At 36.2% G+C, this 23,449-nt stretch overlaps 1 protein-coding gene across 2 annotated transcripts; it reads left to right on the forward strand.

The window, feature by feature from the left end:
* Window positions 1-203: 203 nt before the first annotated feature.
* On the forward strand, window positions 204-22,341 carry LOC141434120 (trypsin-1). 2 transcript variants are annotated; one of them, XM_074096407.1, is made up of 8 exons: window positions 204-533; window positions 9,087-9,213; window positions 9,837-9,878; window positions 11,233-11,395; window positions 14,677-14,885; window positions 17,316-17,476; window positions 18,360-18,450; window positions 19,421-22,341. In XM_074096407.1, exons 1-8 carry the CDS (start codon window positions 432-434, stop codon window positions 19,540-19,542), a joined length of 1,017 nt encoding a protein of 338 aa, XP_073952508.1. In that variant the 5' UTR covers window positions 204-431; the 3' UTR covers window positions 19,543-22,341. The 2 variants fall into 2 exon arrangements, with proteins under 2 accessions (XP_073952508.1, XP_073952509.1); XM_074096408.1 differs by lacking the exon at window positions 9,837-9,878.
* The last annotated feature ends 1,108 nt before the right edge of the window (window positions 22,342-23,449 follow it).

Genomic DNA, 23,449 nt, shown 5'->3' on the forward strand with positions numbered 1-23,449 from the left:
AATAGAATCCAATGTCGTAATGCTGGTCATTACCTATGGTTTTTGAACGCATAATTGAGGATTTACTATATGGGTGTGGATAAATCATCCTTTACCATGAAAATACATCGCATCAGTCTCACTAGAAGCTGCTACCTAGTATCTACAGACTAGCTATTACACATGTTTATGTAAGCAACAATGTAGGTAGGTAAGCCTTGCGAACGGGCTGAGTATAGCAGCGCAGGCGCCGGGCAGTGGGGCTGCGATTTTGGCACGAAGTGAAAGTGCAAGTGGTGTGGCCGAGGGGCGCACAGCGGGCTCGGCGCCGTGGCGGCCGTCCGTCCGCACCACGATGCCTTCACCGAGTCGTTCAGTAATCGAGATGCCGCGCTAATAAATGGTGGCTCTGGTTATTGTAGACGCGCCTTCGGTCCCGGCCCCTCGCGACAATGTGCCCATGGACAACAGTGGCCATCGTGTTTGTGGTTCTTGTTGCTGATGCCGACGCCAGGGAGATCAGTTCGCCGGACATCGCAGCGCTCGATAACCATGTGAGTTTGTAATTCTGGCTGAAATATCCTTCGACAGATAATTATTCTCAACTCGACCGCTTGTATAGATTCGTTAAGGAAAAGTCAGTCGAAGTTACGTTAAAGTTAAATTTAGTTAGAATAAGAAATAGATTATAACTCTATAAATTGTGCCTATACCTACTATAAGCGCCAATTAAGAAGTTACTTCAAGAACCTTCTCTTTATTAATCGTCCACTTTCCTCTTGTCGCTAGTAAACTATAATAGTCTAATTCAAAAGAACCTTCAAGAGTATAATTAAAATTAAAATGCATTTTAGAATTTAAATTAAATTTTAACAGTTCATAAGTATAGGTACCCTATGTCCTTCCTCCGTCAGGTGCACATGTTTATACTGTCTGTTAACACGTGCATCGCTCAGCCTGCAGTGAATTGCACTCGTGCATTGACACCGATCATGCACTTTTACTTTCCGACAGCCAAGCTAAGTACGCTATTTCTTGCTGTTTGGTCGGCCCGTTGGGTATCACCGCAGGGCAAGTAGTTCTGAAGCGAATTACAGGTTATTAAGTAGGAGTTCCTTAACGTCAAGTGTTTATATCTTATTTTAAATATGGTAGTTAGCTATAGCACCTTACTTAATAAAATCATGACAATCAATGTAATTTCTTTCAAGTTCTTTTGTTTTTTTTTTGTTTGCATTTCTCAATGGATTACATTACACTAAGCATAGGTAAGGTAAGGTACCTAAATTAGCTAGTGTTTGGCATGCCGTTATTGCTAATGACATAAAATTTGCCATATACCTACTTAACTCAGCTGTAGATAGATATACAGGTCCAATTTCATCCTACCTACTCGTAATGTATTCGGAAGACTATAACAACTAAATTCTAATCTTTATTAATCGTTACTCGCGGTTCGAACGTAACAAATACCTAGTAACAATGAATAATCATTAATCATCATCGGCTACAAAGCGTCCACCCTTGGATAGGTCTCCCTCATAGAACGAATGAAACGGCCTATGTACAAGGTCCATCTTCTATTATCTCTCTCTTAATTCTCTATCTCTTAATTGTTACCTACTTATTTCGTCAAGCAGCAGTTCTTGCGTTGCTGTATTGTATTCAGTTGAGAGGACAGCCGGTGACGGTGAAATTATAGGCACAACAGGTATTCTATCTTAGCCCTCCATTGCGACGCAATTGCAATCAACCGCCTCTCGTGTAGCTGTTGTTCTGTCCTTAGGTGGGAGTCCTCCTCACTTATCAAAAGCTCTTGGTATCTTAACCTAGGCTAGGCTAAGTAGACCCACTTGTTTTTTGTGGAACCCATTTATATAAAAGAACAAACCGTTGTTGAAGGTACAGAAGGATAATTATTACTGTGGATTATACCACATCGTACCTAATCAGTGGTTGTGTTTGTGTTACACAGACTTCATACGCCGAACGGAAAAAATAGAAAGAATCGTAATAACTAGGTCTGATAGATGAAGCGGAAGTGCACCACTTTCGCTGTTACGCGTTGCCTTATTATGAAGTTACATAAGAACACGTGGCAGGAGCGTTTCCTCACGAATAGTGACCGCATTTGTCTATGCTTAAGGATCGAACTTGGACTAGACGGCGCCCACTTTCGTGTAACACTTAGCTATATATTAAAATGTTACATTTGGTGACGTAAGAAGATATTGTTCTTATTTTTTAGGGTTCCGTAGCCAAAATAGCAAAAACGGAACCCTTATAGTTTCGCCGTGTCTGTCTGTCTGTCCGAGCGCGGCTTTGCTCAGGGACTATTATCAATGCTAGAAAGTTGTAATTTTGCATGAATATATGTAAACAATGCTGACAAAATGGTACAATAAAAAAATAAAAAAAATTTTTTAGAGTACCTCTCACATTCAACTTGAAAGTGCAAATTTTCATTAAAATCGAGCGTCCCCCCCCTCTAAAATCTAAACCGGTGGGTGGAAAAATTTGAAAAATTCGGGATGGTAGTGTAGTAGTATGTCAAACTTACAAGGAAAACTATGACGGTTAAGTTTTCTTGAGAATTATTAGTAGTTTAAGAGTAAATAGCAGCCTAAGGTATAAAATTCCGTACAAAATACGAAATCCTTAGAAAAATATTACTTAATTTTTTCGTAATGGCTACGGAACCCTATTTCGGGCGTGTCCGACACGCTCTTGGCCGGTTTTTTTGCTATGGCGTAGCACCAATAGATAATAAGATATAGAACTTTCTGAAAGTGTGTGTTAAGTGGAAATTTCTATCAAAACCAATAGGGGGAACACCCAAATACTCCGAAATATTTTATTCCGAATTTGCTAATTCCGATTTTCAAAACTCCGATTTTCATAATTCCTTAGGCATACATATAATTCCAATTACTTAAAAATACGAAATGAATTTTACCGAATTTCAAAATATCGATTTATTTAATATCCGATTCTTAAAACTCCGAAGAATGAAAAGCACGAAATGTTATCGGCCCGATGTATGTATGTATGTATGTAAGTATGTTAACTCTTTAGTGTGCAAAAGAAAAGAAACAAAGCACAATTGACAAACTTTGAGATACTTGTACAAAGGCGGACTTATATCCCTTTAAGGGATCTCTACCAGTCAACCTTTGAGTAGATGAGAGGAATAACCAGTTAGGGTCCGACAAAGAGTGAGTTTAAGCTAAGTAGGTACAGTTTAAGTAAGTACAGTATTCCGATTATCAATTTTCCGAAATGACATCGCTAATTCGGAAGTATGACATTCGGAAAAATAAACTTCGTGGTTTTAATAATCGGAATCTTGATTTTGTATCTCGAATTAATATCAATCAATTTAGATAAATTAGCCTGCATACTTAGGTTAGGTTAGGTTAGGTTAGAATTGCGACAAGGCGCGAAGCGCCATAACTGGGTGGAATAGGAGCTCCGCGTCGACCTTGCGTCACATTGCTGAAAATCAATAACAGTAAATACTGCTTTAGGCCAATCTAACCTATATAGCTTAAGTTAATATGTCGGGATTTATTATTGATCGGTGTATGATATTCGGTAACTATAAGGAGTGACGAACCATTTCAAGCTGAAAATAAATGCCAGGAATAGTAGATTATTGTCGTGGCCTGGAAGTAGGCAATTGCTGGCTGAGTATTAACTAATACGAAGCCAGCAATTGCTATTCCAGCCGAGACTAATATAAAGCTTTTCTCAAAAATGGTGAATAATTCTGAAATAGAACAAACTTTTTCTCAAAATATATTATAAAATTTAATTTTATTCCAATATTTTTCTTATGCTTTCCCGCCTTTTTTCATTAAAAATAAACTGCAGGTGTATTTTCCACCGAAAACACCACAAGCTATTTCAGACCCAATAGAAAAAGTCCGGAGTTCCAACAAAATATCTGATACCGGCCATTAGACTTGGCTGTATACGACTTGTGCCAACATTTCCATGGCCTTTTTAACTTTAAAAAAAAGTGACTGATTGCAGGCGCGCTAATTCATTATTGTCGAGCTAGCGCGCCTGCAATCTTTTTAACTTTTTAATTTTTCGCTGACCATAAACTATGCACTTCACCTTCTGATATGTAAAGAATAATGTCAACTTTTACGGACATTTTTGAGAAAAATATCTTAATGCATTCAGCAACTTGTGAACATAAATTTTCGAAGAATACAACGTTGCAATGTTACCTTGTTGGTTCATTAGTTCCTGACTTTACGCAGCACTAGGCCACTAAACGATGCCCGCTGTTACGTAAGAATTCGGTTGTAGCTTTGCGTGTTTCCGTATATGCGTTGGTGTTCGTAATTTGACTAACTGACTTTATGAATTGATGTAGTTCCTATTATTAGCTCGCTCACCGGTGGCGTGGCGTAAAAATGGTTTTGCTTGCTATCAACCCGAAGTAAAAAAAAACATCTAGAAGAGGGTAAGAAAAACGTGAGTATCTCTTCGAATTAAACAAACACACCAAAACAAACCTCACAGTTAGTGTTACGTATGTACCTATCTATCTACACTATACATGTACCTACGGTCAAGGACTTTAATTCATGTGCCACCATGGAAACTTTTCAAAGGAAAAGTCATTACGGTTTTCCTTGATAATAATAATATTTCGCCGAAAAGATAGTGAGCCTAGTCAGAGATGTATCGACTTAATTGACTCCATTAACAGGGCTTTACATAAGTGTAATAATATCAGCTTTTTGAACGAAAATATTGACCTCAAAAGTTACGCAACTGGCGCTCAGACTTTCTTACATTATTTTGATCCCCGCAAAACGAGAGCACAACTAATAGGCATATAACTTTAACTGTGAAAGTCCAATCATACTTTGGAAAGTATTATCAACTGACCTTTTACGCATTTGGAGAAAAAAAAACTTACACAACAAAACGAATGTGGATAAATTGAGCGCAATCAAGCGTCACCGCAAAAATATAACTGCTGCTTCGTTGTTGCGTGAGACGCAAAATCAAATTATTAATTATTCACGCATATTTCGGTTAGCCGCAGCTTTGTTATATTATGAACAACCTGACGATATAAACAACAGTGCACATTACACAAAAAAGGTTTCAACATAATAGCTGTGACACACATGTCAATCAATAGTCATCTCAAGATAGAACTAGATCAAAGTCATGGTCATGTGCATGACTACGTACACCACAAATTGCTATTAGGTACTTTGTATGACATATGTAGGCCTCCGCTTACAATGAGACGGTTTCTTTAATTCTCAAGTTAATAAATAAGTATTGATAATTGCTTAGTAGGTATATGGTAGGTATATAATATAATGTACCTATACCTACTCGATTTTGCCCGCGACTTCGTCTGCCTTCAGGAATCATGCGAATTTCATGAGATAGGGATTAAGCCTCATAATCTCAAAATTTAGAAACATTCAATTTGGCTCTGGTGTTTTTTATGCAACGTTAATGTAATTTTTGGCAGATAATTCCCATGGGATTTTTTGGGAAATCCCGATATAGATACTAATTCGACTGCCTAATAGTTTACGCGAAACTAAGCCCCACTGCACTGCACTGCATTATTATAAAAGCCTTTACCAACTTAAAGGCTAGTTAATAATAATGCAGTGTTTTAAAGGAATTATTCCATGTTACACAACACACAAACATCACGCCTGTATTCCCAAATGGGGTAGGCAGAGCACACGAAACTTTACCGCTTCGGCGCCGCTTTTAGCAATTTTCGGTTTTAAGTTTGACAAAAACGGTACAATAGTGACAGTTTGCTAGCCTGTCGCCTACGGTATACCTTAAACTATATACTCAGTCGCCTCTTACGGCACGACATCCACGGAAGAAATGGAGAGGTGTGATTCTAACCCGACACCACACGGGTCTTTCACGGGTTTCCATGTTAGTAATTCACTAATTAGCAGAGAACGGAATTTGCATGGCATTTTTGACTTCTCACTTATCGACTTCCGATATACATACAAGTACATATCGATACACAACATAGAAACTAAAAAAGATTAAAAGTAGAGGTAAACAATAGGAGGCCTTAAGTTAAAGAGCGATCTCTTCCAATTAACTTTCGAGCAGTTGAAAATGTGAAATAGACATATGCATTGAACAATGAATGGATAACAATTTCTAATTTAATAATTTCAGTTCAGTTTTATTATTTCAATTTCATGTTGAATTCTTCTATTGTAATGTTAACAAATGTTCCATTAATGTCTCTATTAAAGAAACAGTTGTATTTTTTTCATATGTTCCGGTTTTAAACTAGGTAACTTCTTTTCAGCCATATCCATTTGTATGCGTAAAAAGAACGCTCTACATAACATGATAAGTTTACGACAATCTAATTTATATATCGACATACTTTTAGGTAGAGTCGATAAGTGAGAAGTCACTATGACAGGTCAAAAAATGCCATGAAAATTCCGCTCTCTGCTAATTAGTAACAAGAAGGAGCAACATCGATAGTATACGGAGTAGGTTAAGTCTAGTTTAAAATAAAACATTAAATTTAAAAATCATAAACTCAACTGCCTTAAAAACTAAAAGGAAGAAAATAAGTCTAGTGGTCTAGAACTCTATTAAATAGCTAATTGAAAGTTCAACAGTCGGGACCTATTTAAATCGTGACTGGCTCAAAAAATCTTAGTAATGGGTTCCGACTGTTGAACTTTAAATAAGCTAAGTACTTAACAGAGTTCTAGACCACTATACTTATTTTCTTCCTTTTAGTTTATAAGGCAGTCGGTTTTTCTTTATCATAATGTTTATTCCATACAGATTAAATGGTTACGTTTTAAACTTTCGTAATTTTCACTCATAGTCAAAATACCACAAACGGGACTTATCACGCTAACACACACGAGATATATATTTGTATTTATTTTATTTAAGTATTTATTTTGGATATAAGCTTTCATCTTCGTGGAATCCTGTTATAAATAAGTGTCGGCGTCGGGATGAATGTTCTGAGGGACGATCGGACGTTGTTAGATGGCCCAGGTTCGAATCCGTGACCCTCTGCTTCAGAGGTCGTAAATAAAACCACTTGGCTGCCACAACTACCTACTCGATCACGAAGTACCTACTCATTAGTAAATTTATCTATTTAATAATGTCAGACAATTAACCACGTGCTTACCTATCTATTAATCAAACAACTTCTTTGTTCAAGCAAATTTGCCAGACGTAGCAATACCCTTAGCTCATTGTATGCAGAGTGTGTGTGGAAAATGCATTGTTTAAGTCCTATTGCATTGTTAACAAAATTATTTTCAATTGGCCCTGACATGAAGACATTGAACTTCGACGGCTGGACTAAGTACCTATTAACAATCAATTTTATTGTTGTATTCGATCAGGGTCGGTGTTGAAATCATCAATCAGGTCACGGTGTTTTTGTCAACAGATGAGGTTCCCGAAAATTCTAGATTTAATTGTCTAGTGACCTTTCAGAGATCTAATCTTTCAGACATTGACCGAACATTGACCGCTTTTCAGTTGTCATTAAAAAAATGTTCAAACGAAAGTCCTCTAATAATTAATAATGTAAAGATTCATCGAATTAGGTTTTTTATTATATTATTAAATAAAAAGTGATTTTTATTTCAAAGTAAATCGCTATATTTTGGGAAAAAATGACGATAGGACCAATTTAACTTGCAAATGTTTATCGATGTAAGTATAAATAATATACCTAGTGCCATCCGCGAAGACGCGTGATTTTGACAAAATTAGACATTAATGCATTGTAATAAATAGATAGATATAGCTAGACTACCATGGTATTGAAATGAAACTGAATACTGTCCGCATTTAGCTGGTAAATTATTGAGTAGTTTAGCAAACAGTTAACACAGTTGATTCGTGTATTTTACCATCCGAAAAACCATATAATAACATTATGGTATATAACAGCAGATATTGTATGTGTATATAATATGCATTCAAATACGACCTTATTCGTGTTACGTACTACCATGCATATACACTAAATCGGAAATAGCCAATATTATTGTTTACATATGTATTTATCACACGTAACTGTTGATTCGTGTTAAAGTTTCAACCTTAGCCTCATTATTGGTGTCATAAGGTGTTGCGTAAGGCACAAGAAGGCGTTGTTTCGTCACACATTACGTGTTTGTAAGCATATTGGGGAAAGCGCATGCGTTGCATATTCATGCATTTACAGGGCTCATGCTACGAATGCGGCTGACGAAATAATATGACAAGATTCTACAGACAGATTTACTTGAACTGTATAATAATATACCTAATTGCAATATTTTTGGAAAAATCAAGCTAATTTTCTAAAACGAAAACACCAACCTACAATTTAGTAGTGAATCATCAAATTGCCGATTCTCAGATGAGAATGAAAGTGTAACAAAAACTACAAAAAAGCAAATAATAGCATACCAGATCACCGGAACACGATTGTTAAGATTGTGAAAGCAACATTGACATTACGGGCAATTATCTTGGCATTGCGCAATACGCAGTGGCTGCGCGTGCGCTGCGAAAGTGAAGCCGCACTGAACTTTAAATAAACAATGCTTATGTAAGTGCATTTCCGTTGGGAACAGCAGTTATCTCGCAAAAAATATCTGGGTCTCGGTTTTTACTTCTCTATGTTGAGAACATGATGTGACAGACATCACTTTAATATCAGTTGTGCAATCAGAATTTCCCACAAAATTTCCAAAAATGCGTGCGACTTATTTGTTTATCTGCCTACCTACTTTGTTAGCTTCATGAGATGTATTTATTCTTCAAAAACTTAATATGAAACACGGTGCATACAAGAAGTATAAATATGATTAATAAATGCCAGTTTTTAATGATTCATTTGACGGTTCCGTTTCCTTTCGTCTATCTAACTGGACCGCGACTCCCTTTATAAGCTACCGATATAAATTTCATATAGGTACGAGCATGAATATCGCAACATGTGTCTAAATAGATGCCGTTATGAAGTGCGTAAAACTAAATAGGACTTCCCGTCTACCCCAGAACTTTAATTATTTACAGTATCCTTTAAAAAATTCCAGGTGTCATCAGGCAATCGGAGTCAACGGTTCCTCTTCGACGCCATCTTTGGTTTGGAGGTCCCGCTTCTTGAGGAGCAGAGCGTGGAGGATGAAGATGACGAGACCCAGGTCAAGAATTGCTCCTGTGGCAAGTATTCACCGCTCTTCCGTACGAAATTCTCTTTTCTCCCAGCCAGACACGATGATATTTAAGCAGTTTTTTTTAAATTTTCCAAATAAATCAAGACATTACCTACTGACACACAACATATTTTGAGACATTACGACAGTATATTCTTTTATGGTTGTTAATTTGGTATTCATTTTACTGAAACAGGCGTGCGACTTTGGTAATTTTCTTGTAAAACGAGCGTGTCTAGTAAGCAATTAGTGGATTTGTCTTGGTAGTCAAAACTTTAAAGAAGGTACTTAACTTTTAAATTCTTAGTAACTCTTGGTCTGCTGTGTCTAATTCCGCTGAAACTGAAAGTAATCTTATCTTATACAAAATTTTCATCTTCCAGAATAATCAACAAAACTATTAGGGAAAAAATAGAAATACAAGTTTTTCAGTGTTTTGTAGATAAAGAAGGAACCTAAAGCACTATTTTCAGGCCTATGAGAACTTTCAAACTTGATATAGTCGCACCCGCAAAAAGCTCTAATTTGGCTTATTTCTTAATACTTACTTGAAGTCTTCATGTTATGCCAGATCCACACTATGTTAAGATATTCAGCATTTCTAACTGTAACTTCGAATTCACATTTTAGAATGCGGCAGAGCCAATCCTCTTCCTACTCGTAGAAAGATAGGTAAGTCGTGTTATGCACAGTTGCACAGCACTCAACGTATGTAGCACCACTTGCTGGTACCTATGTGTTTATTGTATATAGTGGTTGCACGGTAGATACCTACACCATATTGTATACCAGATGTAACTATTCCTGTAATTACATTTTTAGTGTTTGTTTAAGGTTCTGTAGTGTTGCGAGTTACTGTAATTGATTTCTGTTTGTTGTAAGCGCATGTTGCAAATTCATATTTAATTTATATATAATTATTACCTTGCATGCTCTTTAATTTTTTATAGTCACCAAGTTGTTAGTTTATTTTATTCCTGTGGTCAAGATATAACATTCCCTATATATAGTTAGCATTTTCCCTATTAATTATTTATTATTACCTCATATCATATGAATTTGATGAAATTATCTCCAGACTAAACAGTCAAAACAACAACATCATTGAAACTGATGCGTGTGTAATGATCCCTATTAAGAATCGTGTGATACCTACCTACTCACAATTTTATAGTCTATTCAAGGTATGGGATGCAAGTATTATGTTTTAATAAGTTGTCATGATTACTAATAAAAACTAACAAGGTAATTGTGTATCGCGTATGTACTTACGCTGATATTGCGAGAACAATGTTGTAGATAGCATTGTGGAGGTATTGCAAGAAACTGGCGAAGACAAAGTAAACTGTTAGGTACCTATTATTACAAGAGCAGAGGAACGACCCGATGTGCATTGAACTGCATTCGCAGTGAAAGTGAATGAAACCGATGGTGGTACGAACACCATTAAACGTTGAGCTCGGCTAATGATGCAGGAAATACGATATCAAATTGATTGAGGAAGTCCGATGAGATAATAATTTAGTAGGTACTTTTTAGTTCTACACTATTTGATCTTAGTCTTATTTACTGTTCATCAGGCTTTTAAATCCATAAATTAGAAGTGTTTGTAATTAATCTTTATTCCAAAATGCTGTCTTTCATAGTAAGTTTTTTTATGCGTATTATCAGATAACATTTTAAAATGTCTGCTATTGAATCAAGCAATTTAGTTAAATAAATCTACGAAATTTTACATGCTTCTCTTTTACCCTATTAATCATTATTTAACAGACGCAATATTAGGAATTGATTTTGAAATGAATATAAAAGGAAAACAGTTTTTGAAGTGTTTTGTGTACGTACAGAAATAATATATCTAGGAATAACAACCCAGCTCTAATCTAATAACCAACTAGACCCTAGTATATATCTAACCATAAAAAACGTGCAGAGACCAAGTTCACCAAGGGCTATCTAGACTAGATATTCTAGATGCCACATTTCCCGTCCGTTAGGGTTCAACAAACTGCGTTCACTTTCACAGAGTGCGGTGGTTCCAACCAGGAGAACAGAATCGTGGGCGGCATGCCGGCGGGGGCCAACCGGTACCCGTGGATGGCCAGGATCGTGTATGACGGACAGTTCCATTGCGGCGCCTCGCTGCTGACCAAGGAGTATGTGCTGACCGCCGCACATTGTGTGAGGAAGTAAGGACAATTATACGTTGTATTTTTAAGTCGTGGTAGACTATTATTTGATTTAGGGTAGGCAGAGAAGTTGGAGCACGGACTTGCACCTCTTGAGTTTTTCGAAATTTCAAACAGAGGGTCGTAAGTTGGAGCCTGAACTCGCTCCTTTGAGTTTTTCGGAATTGATCTAAGTGCCGAATAATTCAAAAAGTAATCTACAAGTATTGAAACAGTCTTGAATATGAAATGATTTATTTAGACAAGGATTAATACAAAGGTTGATCGAATAAGGTATGAATAAAATGGCCTGATTTTAGTTGGCATTTCTATCAACTTTTCAAATGTAAAAAAGTAGTTATAGTGACACACCCACAATAGGTATACGGTATCGCAAAGCTTTTTGTAGATATTGCTATTTTCTTTAATATCAGCCATTAAAATTTATTTCAATCCAATTCACAATGTCAACTTAGAATAAAATTACAATGTCAAATAAGTAACAAAAATGTCAGATAAATGCAGTACAAAACCTTATTAGCTTAACCCTATTAACTACTTACAAAACTATGAAGTAAGTAACACAAATATAAACATAAACTTAAATTATTACAATTCCAAACATTCTTATTTATTACAAAACTTATAATTAACGCACTAACCTGACTTAAGAATAGCTACTTGTTGAATTACTAAATCGGTACCCCATTTACTTTTTCCCAAGCCAACGCCTAACTGTGGTAACGAGTAGCCTCAACAAAATCCCCTCGCCACCTGTGATGAACTGAATGGCTATGGAGACCTGCCTTTACTACTGTATTGTATTGTGTCTTTGATATTGTAGAACATTTTTATGTTCTATCTTTAAATAGTTCCCGCAGCGCATGCGATGAAAGACATTCTATGACTATTTCTTACACCTTGGGTTACATTATTGAAGTTTTAGTACGGATCCCTATTTTTTTAAAAATATAATATAGCCTGTCACTCGGAGATAGTGTAGCTTCCCAACGGAGAAAGAATTTTTCGTAATCGGTCCAGTAGTTTCAGTACAAACAAATAAACAACAATCAAATCTTTCCTCTTTATAATATCAATAAAGTACAATTCACTAACTTGTGTATGTAGTAGGTATGCACTATGGCTCTTGCGAATTGTTTTAAATAGAACAATTTTCGCGACTTCCGGTTTCTATAATTAAATTACGTAGTAACTAGATAGATATACTTACTCGTAATAATGAATGGCCGATTTACCTTTGTCAAATAATTACCTAGGAATTCAAGGATAGAGGTTCTCATGATTACCTATACGACGCCATGGCAGAGAAAGTGAAATAATGATACACGTTTACCCTTTCCCGGTTGATATTTCCGTATTTATTTTCATATCCATACTTCCATACTATACTAATATTATAAATGTGAAAGTGTGTGTTTGTATGTTTGTCCGTCTTTCACGTCGAAACGGAGCGACGGATCGACGTGATTTTTGGCAAAGAAACATATAGTTTATGGGCCCGAGAGTGACATAAAATATGCTACTCTTTGTCCAAAAAAATGCACAGTTCCCGAGGGAACAGCGAGCGCGCGATAACCGAATTCCACGCGGGCGAAGCCGCGGGCAAAAGCTAGTGTTATAAATAATAACATATGAAAAGTAAGTAAAGTGGGTAAACCTACTAAAGTAACTACTAACGATGAAAGATCAAATTAAACTGTTTCTATATATTTTTATCGAGTGAAGTTTAATGTATCGCGTTTTGAACTATTAAGTACCTACGCAATCAAGAACGCTTGTTAAACTACAATACATTTAGTCAGTTATTTAGTTAGGTACCTACCTACGTCAAGAATTGGTTGATTTTAGATTAGACTTTAAGCCCCGACTATACCTCGCGTGCTCACTGATCCGAAGTCGTAGAACTCGTAGATCATTCTAATACTCGTTAATACATCTTTGTGGCTCGATAAATCAAAATCACCTATACCGGTATTACAATATTCGCGAGCACGCGATATTTGTTGCGTTAGCGTGAAAACTCGCAACTGCTTAGTTTTGCACTGCTTTGTTGGTCGCAAGATTATACCTAGACACGGTCGTACTTCTATGCACGCGGTGGAACTGTCGCAGGGAGCCTCTGCTGTCCTTATCAAGATTTTTTTTGATAAGTGCGGCAAATTCTGACTGCGACAGGGTTCTACCGAGTGTCACGCACAAGCTTGTCAAAATATAGTCTAGTCTTTATCAAACTGGACGACTTTTATACCGCGTTTTTTTTTCTTTGACAAGAACGGTCACACCCGCATACGTTTTGAAGTGAACAGTGATAAATATTAATAGGTACATGAATACTTTCCACTACTGCTTTCGGAATACTAAAACGTGTACAAATGTCATTACCGTCGGAATTCTCGTCTTTTTGGTGGATATTGAAGCAAGTGTTAGACATTTGTGTGCGTGACGACGATTTACTCTTGTCATTCATCTATTCAATAAACGTGTGAATGGCCATCAGCTGTCTATCTTCTACACGACGAACGGTTAATAAGTCAAAATCAGATAAATCCATAGGATATGACAGTTTTTTTCAAATATAGGTACTTAAGTCCATCCAAGCTTGATCCAAGCCAATCAAAGAAAGTTTGTTTTTTCTTTTTTTTTGACGAATTTTTTTCAAATCTAGAATTGAGAATCCAGGTCTAAATCAAAATTCACACTGAGTTTTCTCAACGATAGATACCTAAATTGCTATCGATTAGGTAAATCAAATGAAGGTAAATCCAATAAACTTTTTAATTTTTGTAATGAATGGATGGTTTTAATGCTGAATTTGCCGAAATCCGCATTCACATTTATCTTTCGTGTTGTTGTTGTTGTGTTGTGATACTCTCTGTTTCTCTCTCTTTCTATAGCTTGTGTTGCGACACAACACAAGCCGTCACAACACACTGCATCAGATAAATGTGAACGAAACCATATAAAACCGATACCGATAAAATCGATACCGATACCGGTCAGGTGTGTGACGCTACAACACGGCAGATAAATTTAAATGGGGCTTTAGTTGCTAATTATAAAAAACAGCTTCATGGAACGTCTTATTCACTTGCGCTTCCGGATTAGTAAATCGTAAACATTTTTATTGTACAAAAATAAAGAGAGAAACAAAATTGACAAACGTTGGGGTACGGAAAAGGTGAACTTATCCCTTTAAGGGACTTGCACCAGTCAACCTTTCATTGGATGAGTGGAGCATTTAGTGAAGAGGTATATTTAATTCCATAATTCCTTAATTTCAGACTGAAGCGCTCCAAAATCAGAGTGATCCTGGGGGACCATGATCAGACAATCACGACAGAAAGCGCCGCCATCATGCGCGCCGTCACCGCCATAGTGCGTCACCGTAGCTTCGACGCGGACTCATACAACAACGACATAGCCCTGCTCAAACTACGGAAACCAGTTACCTTCTCGAAGATCATCAAACCCATTTGCCTGCCACCCACCAGTAAGTTAGTTACTAAGTTCATGGGTCTCAATCATTATACTATATGGATTTGCCGCGGAATTCCGGGCTTCGTGTTAGAAAAGGAGTTTTATCTTATTACATAATATCAAAATAAAAAACTCTAATTATATCTTAAAGCTTTACACTGAAGGAAAACATTGCGAGGAAACCTGCACAAACCTGCGAAGCAATTCAATGGCGTGTGTGATGTCAAGTTCCCAATCCGCAATGGGCCCGCGTGGGAACTACGGCCGAAGCCCAGAAAGAAAAGCCCAGAAGTCGACATGAGAATTCTGAGAGGAAGCCTGTGCCCAGCAGGACGTCGTCCCTATATGTATACAGCAGGACGTATATAGGCTAAATGATGTTGATGAATTAAGACTAAGTATATCTTAACCGTAGTGTCCGACCGAAAGTTCGGTTTCGGTTTCGATCGAGTTTCGGCAAAAAACGGGTTTCGGTTTAGTTTCGGTTTCGGCGGCAAACCTGCCGAAACTACGACCGAAACCGAAACTGCATTCGGGAGTTCTTGCGCTGTGATGGTTACGATCATGTTCGGCGCGTTGATTTCCATCCAACCTAGCGATGAAGACGTTTTGCCGCGTCAACGTACCTAATCATGTCGTGACTGGCTTGTGTTTGCAGTTCGTTTTGTTTGTTGTGAGTTTTCGTGTGATTTATTTTGAATTCGGTAGTGTAGCAATAAGAGTGCGCAAGGTGCGTGGCGGGTGGTAATAAATAATTATGGCCAGATATTCAGGATTCAATTATATTGTCCAAATCACATTAAATAAAACACTTTATACATATAGATTGATGAAATTATTATTGATTTAAATTAATATCAGAGGACGACACAAATTCACACGTACCTACCAGCTTTCGAGGTTAGAAAATAAGAGAGCGATGACGTTTAGTTTGACAGCCTTGACAGGCCATAGCTTATTGTTATGATGTAAAGCATAGAAGACGAAAAAAATTCAACAGGTAGGTTTCATCACGTGCTATAGCATAAGAGTAAACATCAAAAAATAATTCAATATAACAAACTAATCCATACCATAGATTATAGTTAAATCAAGTTTAACCTATCTAAATTTTTAGGTTTTTTACATTTTTGTTTTACTGAAGTGTCATACAAAGTGAAGAATTGAATTTAGAAGAAATTAATTTGTTCTTAAGATAAAAGTGATTTGTTTTGTTTTGTTTATTACTTAAATATTAAGTACCTACTTATTGTGATATTAGGTAACAACTTAAATAAGTAATTTTATGTTGAATAATATTCAAAAGAAGACTCTACCTACTCAACTAAGCACCTCACCTATTTTAAATATTTTCAAGGCGCAAATAATATTTTTTCCTTAAAAGATTGTTATCATAACATAATAGTTTTATGTTGATTATCAATAAGTAAAAATGTCGTAGACTGCATAGAGCATGTGATTTAAATTATTATTTAATTATTTAAAGATAACAAAACTAAGACTGAATGATTATAACAACGTTTTCTTTATTTTCCCTCAAAATATGATCCTTGCAAGGAAGTTTCGGTTTCGGCCGAAACTGAAACCGTTGCTGAAATTCGGTTTCGGTCGTAAAAACCAGTTTCGGTCGGACACTACTTAACCGTTTGTGCGTGACGTTCGGCAGAATCCTGTCGCAGTCAGCATAATAAAAAAAACCCACTAATAAAAAAAGCCTTGATAAGGGCAGCAGAGCCTCCCCGCTGAGAGGGCTTGGGCTGTAGTTCCCACGCGGGTCCAGTGCGGATTGGGAACTTCACACATACAATTGAATTGCTACGCAGGTTTGTGCAGGTTTCCTCACGATGTTTTCCTTCACCGTTTCTTTTGTCAATTAAACAAAAAATTATAATAAACGCTGCTTATTAGATTTCGTCTATTTTGTAAATAAAAATAAATAATTTATTGAATCAGGCGTTACTTTGCGGAGGTCCATATTAATGTTAGAGTCTAACATCTGGTAGGATGGTGTACGGTTGTGTTGCTCTGAGGATGAGCTCTGGTTGAGTTCGAAACGCGTCAGTGTAGTGTGGTAGTGGTGATAGATGGGTTTGTGTGATTTGTGTGTGTTCTTACAGTGTGTAGGTGGAGGAACTGCATGAACACGCATATCTTGCATAAGCTTAAATTAGCTATCATAATGTCGCGGGTGAGCAAAGAAATTCGTTTAGTTCAATATAAACAGCATTTAAATAAAACAAAATCGAACAGTTTACTTATTATTGCTGGTTTAGTATTTTATCCATAACATGTTTACTTGATATCCCGCGGTGTGCCAAAATTTACCAAATTGCAAATCAGGCAAATTAGTAGTGTTCAGTTAAACTAACACTATCTATCTGTTGGATATTCCGGAATTATTTTTCTTGTATAAGTATTAAGTTATCTGTGGTAACGTTTACAGGCATAGATCCTTCAGGCAAAGAAGGCATCGTGGTAGGGTGGGGTCGCACATCGGAGGGCGGGCAACTGCCGGCCGTGGTGCAAGAGGTGCGAGTGCCCATCCTCTCGCTCACACAGTGCCGCGGCATGAAGTACCGAGCCTCTCGAATCACGAATAACATGGTATGCTTTCAATTGTTTCAAGGGTTCCGTACCCGAAGGGTCCAAACAAGTGGCGGACTAAGCTCTTTCGAGGCGCGGGGTGGCAGATTTGACTGAGCCTCAAGACTTAGAAGTCGATATAAGTACTACTTTATTATATTTTTAGGCTAATTGAGGACCTGATCAAGAGAGCTCGTGGACATTTGAAGGAAGGCGCTGCACACCGCACTGTTAGTCCGCCACTGGTCTAAACGGAGCTCTAATTGCTATCACTCGTGTGCCCATCTGTCCGTTATATTGTAATCAAAAGAACATGAAGTTTTTTCTTTAGACCTCATATGTCACGAGGTCACGATCTCTCATTTGTGATCTAGGGATTTTGTAAAAAAAATCCTTTGAATTCTCGTACAAGATGACAAATCACAAAAAAATACAAAAATGAAACGGTTCATCTCACGATTGAAAGTCAGGAACAGCCGGACTAGTTTCGATCTTGTCGGCAGATCTTTTCCAAGGAGGCGGTGGCGGAGGAGATGTAAAGATGAGGTTAAGTAATAGATGACAAATATTTGATATCGAGTGGGCCTCAAATTAAAAATTGCAATTGTGACTGTAGCTGAACTAACTAATTTTGAAGCTGGTTGTAGCTTCTATCTTCTCTAAAGTACGAGTATACGTATTTCGGTAGGTCCTTAGCGCATGTTCGTTTGATCCTGTGGTTATTTTGTCCTACGCTCTGAGATGGCGATCGCGTTCACCGTCTCTTTCTACCTCATCTTATGCCGTGTGATAGAAAGAAGTGGTGAAAACGATTGTGATTCCAAGTATGTGGTCCCTGGAGATTATTCACTATAGTTTTACCATCATGTCACCACATGTCATGTTCTTCTATTTACTGTTTCAGTTATGTGCTGGTCGTGCTGCCACAGATTCGTGCCAAGGCGATAGTGGAGGGCCACTGCTGGTACAAAAAGGAGACAAGTTTCAGATTGTTGGTAAGCTATGCAGTTTTAATATTAGAACACCGAAATTTCACTATGTGGGCAAAACAATAATATCCCCTTGGAATCGAAGGCTCTCAGAAGGAGAGTTACATACATGGCAGTAGAACGCTGTGAGAAAATTTTCTTCTTCTTCGTCGTGTTCTTAATTTCTGAAGGTCATGCCCGTCTTGATAAGTCTTTACGGAGACGTTGACGAACTACTTCCACACCCCTATCCTCAACCGGTTTCAGAGCTGCATGTAAAGTGAGCTCCGTGATCGCCTTAATTTGATCCGACCATCGGGTTGGTGACCGTCTTCTGGGCCTTTTCCCCTCTATCTTGCCTAGCACAATCAGTTTCTCGAGGTTGAGAAAATTAAGAGACTTTATGTAGTAAGTGCTTTAGAAAAAACCTTCAAAGGTTGCTCTGGAAAATATTATATTATAGGTTACCTAAATAAGTGAGAAGATTTGTGAAGATGTTTTGATGTTTCTTAATAATGCGTAACGCAATAACTAACGGCCCGAAGGATTTGTATCAAATTAAAACATAGGATATATAGACGATTCCTGTACCATTTGAAATGTAGCTCTTATAGACTGTTGTCAAAAAAGTGATAATGTTAATGGTTATAACGAAAAACAAACCGTCACGGACATCACAAAATGCTTGCCGTAGACATCATGATTTTCTTAGGATTTTTTGATGTTACCTATCTGCGAATCGCTTAATTAGAATCTAAGCCTTACAGAGAAAATATCGATTGAAAATTTATTTTAAGGTGTTTTTTTTGAAAAAAAACTTTTTGTTCTCTTTCTAAAACTCTTTTTTCGGTGCAATAGTAGTTTTTCCTTCTCTGTCTAATCTTAAATTTCAGATCTGTTGTATTTGTAAGGCAGCTTGAAAAAATTTCTGTTCGATGACACGCATAGCTTTGCTTTAAATATAAAAAAAATAGTCAAAAATCGTATTCTGTTTCAGGCATAGTGTCATGGGGAGTGGGATGCGGACGGCCGGGATACCCTGGCGTTTACACGAGGGTTACCAGGTACCTGCCGTGGCTAAGGTCCAACCTAAAGGATTCCTGCCTTTGCGGAAATTAGGCTAACGAATCCCACCGTCAGAAAAAAAATACTTATCAAAAAATTAAGGAGGTAGGTAGATGGAAATCTTTGTAGTTTGTAGTTTAGGGAAATTATAATTTTCTGCTACAAGAATCTCAGCTGTTAGACTTTTTCCGCAAAATTTCCAAAGTATTAAAAGCATTGATAGTCTTGCTGAAATAAAAAGAAGTTACGAAAAAGAAGAAGTTCACGTAAAATACTGTAACGATAATATTGATGCAGGAACATACCTGTATTTATAATAGATCTCGGTAAATTCTTAACGAATCCAAAATATAAAAATTAAGATCGTAGATATGTCATACCTGACATAGTCCCTGGTTTTAAGTGAAGATACTATTTATTTTACATAATTTGATGAGAAAATACAATTAGGTGTTAGTTTGTATTATTTCCGAATGTAAATAGTTTTTTTAAGTTATGTTTTATAAAGTTATCTAGTTGGTACCTACTTGAGTGTTTAACTAATTATAAGTGTTTAGGTATCTAAGTTATACACGATTTGTAGATATGTTGATACGTCTAATTTATATACAATAATAATTTTAATAATCTTAACTGTAAGGACTAATACCCATCATTAATTTTACGCATATACCTATTTCATTTCATTTATCAAGCCATAGTGCGATTCCAAATTCATTAAGTAAATCATAATATTTAACTCATTCATTTCAATTAACTTGTCACACCTCGTACCAATTATAGAAATAAATAAAAAATCGAGTACCTAACAATTTTACTTACTTTATAATTAATTCACAATATGTAAACCTCGTCAACTTTTTCTTAAATTTTATTTTTTTCTCTATTTTGATCTTTTAAAGAACATACTGATGTTCTTTCCTCTTTTTTATTCTTTTCAATTTCCTTTTTTTTCCATTTAAATGTAGTATCGTCGCACGTCATATATCATTTATGTTAAAAATAATTAAATTTTTCAGCATTCTCGTCCTGTCCTTTACTTCGTTTAGTGCTTAACGCAAAGAGGACTGTAGCTTTTTACGTTTACCCACAGTGCAAACCTTTATTCATGATTGTTACATCATAAACATATAAATCATAAACCATAATCACACACATCATTTAATTTATTATGAGCATTACAAAAGAAAGCCTAACAAAACGATATAAGGGAGTGGACAAACTTCAAGGCTTAATCAATAACTGTTATGATTATATCTCAAAATGTTTACAATTTATATTTTAAGAATTTTTATCCCAATTTCAAAATAGCAGTGTTAACTACCTTTATAATCGACTCGTTAGCCTTTCTAATCATCTTCATCATCATAAAAACTTATATTAATGAACTAAAAATCTTAGTTTAATTGTTCGTCGTTAAGACAGGCCGGTGGTGCAGATTACCAATAGGATATAAGAGAAAAAAACTACCTAAGTGTTCATTCTACTACTTGTACATATGAAATTGGAAAGTTATGTAAATATTAATTTATTTTAATGTATTATGTTTTATAAAAATGTTTTAAAGTAGTTTTACTGCTTTCGATGTCTGTTATCACCCGTGATTATTGCAGTCTTTTATCCGTGACATCCATAGTTTTATAGTTTAGGTACAAGCTACTTATTTTTGGTCAGCTTCACCTGCCAGTGTTATTTCAAAATGAAGCAATCAATTAATAAGCTATTAGTCTGATGACTATTTTATCCGATTATTTTTCACCGTCTTATGAAATAGAATTATTTAAATCATTTTATACGTTTGCGGTTGAAATAAACCATGTTATATTATGTTTTATAAATAAAGTATCGTATTTTTGTCGATATTATCATGTTGACTAATTATCATAATAAATCATTATTTTACTTAGGTACTCGTATTATTTAAGTACTGTTTTAATTAATTAAGACATAGAATTAAGAACAAAAATGCTCTTTAGGCTGTACCTGTGATCCCTATCACGATAAAATTGTATTGTTATATGTATTTATTACTTACTCGTTGTTTTGTTTTTATTTTTAATGTGTAGGTATTATTATGTAAAATAACTTTTAACTCCTGACAAAAAACTGTGTATCAACCTTCATAGTCGTTATTGTGTATATTTGAGTGTCAACGGCGTCATATAACGTTTATGTACAAATGTATACCTACATAGATTTCAGTGTGAGTGGTTGAAATCAAAAGTCATCATTATCAAAGATGCTAGGTTACCAGTATTGCCACTGATGGCGTGGGCGTTAAAAGTGTTTCAGAATGGATAATTCTACCTATGAGTAGATTCATATTACCCATAAATACAATAACTTAGTGTTCATTTCCGCTACTGACGACCATTCCTTAGGGGTTTCTCACATCTACTGACTCGCACTTGGCTTAGACGTCTTTTTTGATTTTATTACGTGGATATAAAGCGGTTTTAATCAGTTTAGGCGGATTCCCGGCGGGCAGACCCTGGTATAGGTTTTCCTATCGTCATCAGTGAGATTTTAAAGTTTTAGAAATCAGGGGATTTTTTAATTATCTACCATTCCTGTTTACCGATGTATACTTTATTATTGTTATGGCACTCTATACTTTATCATGTCTTAAATGCAATGTTTAACTATGTGACTGTTTTTTTGTTGTTTAATTTTATTGAAGTGTTATGATGGTTGGTGCGCGCGTACCTTGTACAATAAGTAAAATGTGTCTTCCTGTTTTTGTACCTATTAGTAGGTGTAGTGTAAGAGTTTTTAATTATGACTCTTGTTACAAAATGTTTGCTTCATTTTAATCTTGGTGCTACGCAATTAAAGTAAATATTAAACTGTATCCATCTGAAGTTTCATTATACAGTAAGGTGTAAACTTTTTCTTATTGATTTGCTATAGGTAGCAACTTAATAAAGAACACGAGTATCACGTTGAACCTACAGCAATGTAAATAAGTCTCAAAATCAAAACTTTTACCAGCGCTATCGAAAAAACAATCATTGCCAAGAAGAATGCGCCCCAAGAAACTTAGCTGTTTTTTTTTCAAATTATAATATACCTAAGATAGATTAAAAATAAAAATTACGTAAAATTACTGTAGTAATATGGGGGCCCTTAGTTATGAATCAAAGTCTAAACATATTGACTATAATCTAACTTTATGGTAGAGTCAAATTACAATGATTCTTGTGTCATATGAAATTATACCTCCTTTGATAAAGTGGTACTGAAAAACCGATTTAGTTTTTTGTCGAAAATTTACACATTGGCACTGGGATTACCGTAAACGCACACACACAGAGACACATATGTACACACACCATGTCATTATTATTCCTATTTGTACACAATTGAAGAGGAAATAGCTTAGGTAGTTACTTAGCAACAGCCATAAAAATGACGACAGCTAAAATGATATAGCTATAGCTATAAAGAATTATGTCTAGGGGCAAATCACCGGGTCATGCTACTACGAAACTCGAAACTCGAAGTGCGTGTCGTGGGGTCCCTCTGACACTCATACTATTTAATACGAGAGCGAGAGGACGGTACGATACGAACTTCGAGTTCCTAGTGTAGTCCTGCTGTGTCTGTCAACCTGAGGGATGCGATTAAATATATGTTTCACTGAGAGGAGTGTCGTGTATTTCCTTCTCATTCTAACATAATAACGTCTCTCAGGTCCTTCCAGGATCGGACATAAAACATAGACGTTTCTATAAAGTTGTGTTATCGTTACCACTTTTTATTCTTAAGTAAACAAAACAAAACAACATTGCTAACAAAATTGCTATTCTCAGTTCGCCACGTGAGAAACAAAAATGCAGAAATTGCATAGATTACGACGTCGTCGTTGGAAAGTGACACTTTCGAACGCCGGTAACCGGTCGCCCAAAGGACGTATGTATACATGGATCTGCTATGTGCCATTATACCAAATAAAAGACCA

This window comes from Choristoneura fumiferana, chromosome 13 (genome assembly GCF_025370935.1).
Source record: "Choristoneura fumiferana chromosome 13, NRCan_CFum_1, whole genome shotgun sequence".
Lineage (NCBI taxonomy): Eukaryota > Metazoa > Arthropoda > Insecta > Lepidoptera > Tortricidae > Choristoneura > Choristoneura fumiferana.

Bases quoted from the DNA above. Each gene is read 5' to 3' on its own strand.
- LOC141434120 (XM_074096407.1), top strand. From the start codon at position 432: ATGTGCCCATGGACAACAGTGGCCATCGTGTTTGTGGTTCTTGTTGCT. The intron at 534-9,086 runs GTGAGTTTGTAA...AAAAAATTCCAG, and splicing joins TCGCAGCGCTCGATAACCAT to GTGTCATCAGGCAATCGGAG. The intron at 11,396-14,676 runs GTAAGGACAATT...CCTTAATTTCAG, and splicing joins GCCGCACATTGTGTGAGGAA to ACTGAAGCGCTCCAAAATCA.